Source organism: Saccostrea cucullata, unplaced genomic scaffold (genome assembly GCF_032062105.1).
Source record: "Saccostrea cucullata isolate Sc308-1 unplaced genomic scaffold, CSIRO_AGI_Scuc_v1 ctg13681, whole genome shotgun sequence".
NCBI classification, from domain to species: Eukaryota; Metazoa; Mollusca; class Bivalvia; order Ostreida; family Ostreidae; genus Saccostrea; species Saccostrea cuccullata.
This window is the reverse complement of record NW_026919650.1, coordinates 1-6130: the sequence shown is the minus strand read 5'-3', so window position 1 is coordinate 6130 and position 6130 is coordinate 1. Positions and strand designations below refer to the sequence as shown.

The following is a 6130-nucleotide window of genomic DNA, read 5'->3' as shown; positions in this document are numbered from 1 at the left end:
AGAGTTAGAATTCATGAATCGTGTTTATATTGGGCTGGCACATGTGAAAGACAGGGATAAATTGAAGATATTCAGCATGAATCTAAAAGAGAAGTATGTCCTCTAAAGGGATATTGCTGGGGGATTGTATGTAGTTGATCCATTTTTGTATAAATCGCGATAAAGAGTGGAAAATACCCCTTCTTATGTTGGTAAGTTTGATTTCTCGTATAATATTTTCTAAAGGAGGAAAAATTAAATCAGCCCCAGCACTTTCTATGTACTGGAGGCCACGATGAATTGATCTATGTTACAAACTTTGCACAATATTTTTGTGTTGCACTTGTGCCAAAAGGATTTTTGAGGAACAATTAGGAATATCATAAATCTCCGTCACGTGATCAACACAGTCATGTGACATCACATAAATGCTTTAAAATAAAACCTTATTTAACTTTTATCTCAAGTTGTCTGCAATTTCAATCAAGAATTACATATTAAAATTAAAATTTAGCTCTGAATAAAATGTATATTTTCAAGACATTTGAAGCCTTCGGACAGCCTTATCATAACTGCGAAAGAACTGAGCGTCAGTAATTGAAAATCATTAATTTATATGGAGTTAAAATCACAACATCAAGATTTTCGAAACAGGCTTTGACCGATTAAAAACATAAGAAATCTGTACAATCTTTTTTCTCATAAGTACATGCGTGTATTTATGTAAAACGGTAAAATACGTATTTAAATCATTGCGTTTTCGGATGACTTTTTCTAATGTAAACCACTTTTGCATTTAAAAACTTACAAGTACAAGCACAGGTTATACTTTGTTAAACAAGACGTGTACGTGTAATTCTAACTTGTAATTTACAAGTACACGTACACGTACAAGTGAGTTTGCTAAACCTCTCTATCATTTTGGTTGATTGTCCAAAGTTTATTACAGTTGACTGTCCAAAGTTTATTACAGCTGATTGTCTTAAGTTTATTACAGTTGACTGTCCAAATTTTATTTCAATTGACTGTCCAAAGTTTATTACAGTTGACTGTCCAAAGTTTATTACAGTTGACTGTCCAAAGTTTATTACAGCTGACTGTCTAAAGTTTATTTCAGTTGACTGTCCAAACTGGTGGGATTGCTGTGAGCATTGGGTAGGAGCTACTGATATGGACGAGGAAGGTGTTTTTAAGTGGAATCATCGTACCATCTTCACGTTTACAAGCTGGTACGAAAATCAACCTGACAATATTAACAGTGCAGACTGTGCCAAAGTTTGCCGGAATGGTCACTGGGATGATGTTCTCTGTGAAGACCCAAATACATTCATTTGTGAAAAAGAGTAAAAGTCTGTTCTAGAGAACTCGAGTAAAACATTTAAAACCAGATCGATCCACAATGCGTATTCGACAAGTACAAGCACAGGTTATACTTTGTTAAACAAGACGTGTACGTGTAATTCTAACTTGTAATTTACAAGTACACGTACACGTACAAGTGAGTTTGCTAAACCTCTCTATCATTTTGGTTGATTGTCCAAAGTTTATTACAGTTGACTGTCCAAAGTTTATTACAGCTGATTGTCCTAAGTTTATTACAGTTGACTGTCCAAATTTTATTTCAATTGACTGTCCAAAGTTTATTACAGTTGACTGTCCAAAGTTTATTACAGTTGACTGTCCAAAGTTTATTACAGCTGACTGTCTAAAGTTTATTTCAGTTGACTGTCCAAACTGGTGGGATTGCTGTGAGCATTGGGTAGGAGCTACTGATATGGACGAGGAAGGTGTTTTTAAGTGGAATCATCGTACCATCTTCACGTTTACAAGCTGGTACGAAAATCAACCTGACAATATTAACAGTGCAGACTGTGCCAAAGTTTGCCGGAATGGTCACTGGGATGATGTTCTCTGTGAAGACCCAAATACATTCATTTGTGAAAAAGAGTAAAAGTCTGTTCTAGAGAACTCGAGTAAAACATTTAAAACCAGATCGATCCACAATGCGTATTCGACTGTTACGTTATTCTTCATTTAATTATATATAAATGATATATTCAGATAAAAATTTGGAGAGTTCGCCAAAACATTTCGTTTTTTTTTTTAATTTCGAAAATAAGTATATTTATTGAAAAAGCATAGCTAGTATATTATACATGTACCAGAACATTAAAGGATGACGGAAATGTGGTATAATTTTCATAACAGACGAATCCCATTATGCCTAAAATATTCCATGTTTCTAACTATTACTGGTGTACCTGACAAACTCTACTAATTAGACAGTGATTCTTTATAATACAATTTCATTGAAAAATAAAATATTATTTAGATTTTTAAAAATATATTCTAAACATTCAAGTAAAACGAGGCATCCATATCCATTTGAATAGGTCCGGCCCTCTGACGTGAAAAAAAAAACACAGCTGGGTACAGTCCACTAATTGTTTTCCCATAGGCGACAATGTTAACGTTTCTTCTCATAGCGATGTCCCTAATTTTCGTTCAGAAGTGAGTGACCCCTCAAATCAAAGCACATCGACTTGTCTTTCCTTGGTTAAAATCTCGAGGTGGCATGTCAGATTCGTTTTCCGGCAAAATGCGTCTGTCTGCGGGAACCTCTAAAAATGAAAGTGAAAGTAGGGAAATTTCAGAGTTCTCACTGGCGTTATAATACACAAAATAATTCGGCTGATCTTCTTGATAAATTACATTTGCCAAGTTTTTTTGGTAGGAAAGATACTGCTAATTAACAAGTGTGAGGCTCAGTTCAGTACATCTGCCCAATTTTTTTTATGCAAGTCTGCAAATTAAGGAACTTGTAATTTTTTCTGCACTACTTTCTTCTCCTACCGATTCTAAAAATAATTAGTGGGATGTACCCAATATGAGAAAGCATTTTTTTGATTTTACAATATTTCACACTGTTTGTCAATCTAGAGCATAAGTAGAGACATCATGCCAAGTTTCATGAAAATTCAACCATTAATTCAGATTTTACAGCATTTATAATTCCATGTGTAATATCCTTAAAAAATGCTCCAATCTAGCCAAAACTGCACCCAAGTTTTAAGTCAAATTTTAGCTTATTAACACATTTATACCATTCTTATTCACCTTCATAACTTTAAATACATATAGTCAAATCATAATCAAGCACTTAATTGGGTCAATTTCACTTATTTTAAAAAAATTATGTATTTCCGCACAAAATATGACCATTTTTCACCCTATAAGTCATAGTTTCTCCAGAAATGACCAAAAAATTAAGTTAACAAATACCCCGAATGTAGTAAAATAAGAAAGTACTGATTATTTCCTGTCCATTGACATATCATTCATGAAATATGGTCCATGAATAAAAAAGTTATAAGCCTTTATACTCCTATATAGAATCATTTGTTTCAAAGCAATTTTTATGCCAATGCAAATTTAGTCATCTAGTGACGTCACAATGACATCATAATAATGGATAGCTCAATACATGTGTATCATCACTTTTCCCGTACTTTTCATTTAAGACAAAATCAGTGATAATATATTCATTATAACTATAAAAAATAAAAATATGTGGTTTTGCAGATTTAATAAATAATCTAGTAAAGCTGTTTTGTTTCCATGGTAACCATTTTGTAATTTGTAGGAAAATGAGACAAAATTTTGAATTTTTGACAAAGGGCATAATTTTGACAGTCAAACATTTATGAAATGTCAATTCTTATATCCGTGTAATCTTAATAATACATAATTTACAAACAAAGATGTAGATCTAATTAATTTGAAATTCTTAAATAAGAAAAGAAAATCTATATGAGCTGCAAAATGTATAAAGCAGTGCATGTACAGATTAGTTATAGATAAATACTTCCATATTCTTATCACCTATTCAATATGTACACCCCCCCCTCCCCACCCCACCTCCACTTCAATGAAATTTTTTTAAAAGAAATTTTAACTTACACATTTTGCCGACTGTCACATTTTGCTGGTGATGTTTCAAGATGTATTCGCATTTGCTGGCCAATAGTTTTAAACACCATCTGCATGAACCTCATGGTTTTCCTGTACCAATCACCATGAACCTAAAAAAAAAATTCAATACAATAAATGGCACAATATCACATTTGCAGACAGACAGACAGACACACAGACATTCAACACATACAATTTTACCATATTCCTTTTATGCCCCTAACTTGAAATTAATTAAAAATGATGAACTTGCTTCCACTTGATATCACACTGTTAACATTGGTAATTAAGTTAATTCAGCAGAATAGGTAAAAAGCATGTTTTACTGACAATAATTGTACATTCAACAAATACATGTAATGCAATTGCTAAAAAATATGAGAAAAATTAGTTAATGTACATGTTCACACACATCGTTTAACTCCCAGACACTGTACCCAGCTTGACCGCGCAACTGATCTGAAATGATGTATGTCCTGTATGTGACCTGTCAATCATCATGTTCCAAAAACATTAAATTGCTATTTACAAATACTGTACTAAGGTATACCTCTTACCGCCTGTGTAAAATACAAATGCCCATCACCCATAAACTGCTAAACACTGCACTGACCAGTTTTGATAACTTTCTGCTAAGTCTACTTTCACTTCGACCTTGACCCTGATTGAATACCGATCCCGACCTCATTTGTGAATTTTTGTGTATTGAAAATAAACCACCGTGGATCATGTACTTCTACATAATTGTTTCTTCATCAAATTATATATTTATGGTTCTGAATAAATAAATGATATAAATCGATACATTTAATCAACACGATACATGTGTAAACGATGGGTGATACACGTATGAGCATGTTGACTGTTCCGGGAGGGGGGGGGGGGGGGGGGGGGGGGGCTAGACACTTTATTTATGAATCAATTTGTTTAAAAATGTATAACAACAATAAAAGAATTGTTTTTTCCATAAATTTTAACAATTGAAAATAATAGAAAACACCAACTTTGAAATAAATTCAAGGTCTATGACATCTATCACTTACTTATAGGCTTCCCAATATGGGTACAGTCCACTAATTGTTTTCCCATAGGCGACAATGTTAACGTTTCTTCTCATAGCGATGTCCCTAATTTTCGTTCAGAAGTGAGTGACCCCTCAAATCAAAGCACATCGACTTGTCTTTCCTTGGTTAAAATCTCGAGGTGGCATGTCAGATTCGTTTTCCGGCAAAATGCGTCTGTCTGCGGGAACCTCTAAAAATGAAAGTGAAAGTAGGGAAATTTCAGAGTTCTCACTGGCGTTATAATACACAAAATAATTCGGCTGATCTTCTTGATAAATTACATTTGCCAAGTTTTTTTGGTAGGAAAGATACTGCTAATTAACAAGTGTGAGGCTCAGTTCAGTACATCTGCCCAATTTTTTTTATGCAAGTCTGCAAATTAAGGAACTTGTAATTTTTTCTGCACTACTTTCTTCTCCTACCGATTCTAAAAATAATTAGTGGGATGTACCCAGCTGCACGAGATTTACATACAAATAAGTTATCTTGGCGTCAGACACAAAGACAGCTGTACGAGATTTACATACAGATATTGTGTCCTTGGCGTCAGACACAAAGACAGGTACACGAGATTAGGATGCATAGTAGTCCTCCTTGACTCCTGACCTAATCTGGAATTGGGAGGGGGGGGGGGGGGTTCGCCTGGAATTAGCAGAGTAATCATATGTATATAGGAAATCTAGTAAATAGTAAAATTAACCTTGGATACACTCGTAGAAAACGGTGATTCCTCCTCAGAAAAACGGATCTATGTAATAATGGTATGATAGTTCATTTGAAGGAAGCATTCACACAGCTTTTAGCTGTCCTGGTTCTTTAGAAGAAGATATTTTTAATCGATGTTCCCTATATATTACAATGTAATTCTTCGATTCCTAATTGGGACCCCATCCAAAGTCCCAGGGGTCATGGTTTTAAGAATATATAATCCCCATATATTTCATTGTGTATATTGGACACCCTTTTTGGCCCCACCCTACAACGGGGCCATGAACTCACCAATTTATAATATACACTTATCCACTGGATGTGAGTTGGATAGCTCTTTTATCAAACCCGCGACAGAGAACTACTCGCTGAGGGCTTGCCTGATGTATAATATATTTTTTGAGCTT

General features: G+C 34.2%; 1 protein-coding gene and 1 long non-coding RNA gene across 2 annotated transcripts; one reads left to right on the top strand and one right to left on the bottom strand.

The window, feature by feature from the left end:
- Positions 1 to 1149: 1149 nt before the first annotated feature.
- LOC134235472 (collectin-12-like) lies at positions 1150 to 1930 on the top strand. Its single transcript, XM_062717604.1, has 2 exons — positions 1150 to 1288; positions 1701 to 1930. The coding sequence occupies exons 1-2, from the start codon at positions 1150 to 1152 to the stop codon at positions 1928 to 1930; spliced, it is 369 nt and encodes a 122-aa protein (XP_062573588.1).
- A 469-nt stretch (positions 1931 to 2399) lies between these two features.
- LOC134235481 (uncharacterized) lies at positions 2400 to 5267 on the bottom strand. Its single transcript, XR_009985414.1, has 3 exons — positions 4995 to 5267; positions 3940 to 4061; positions 2400 to 2600 (listed from the first exon to the last, which is right to left on the bottom strand). It is a non-coding gene; the product is annotated as an uncharacterized LOC134235481 (long non-coding RNA).
- Between the last annotated feature and the right edge of the window lie 863 nt (positions 5268 to 6130).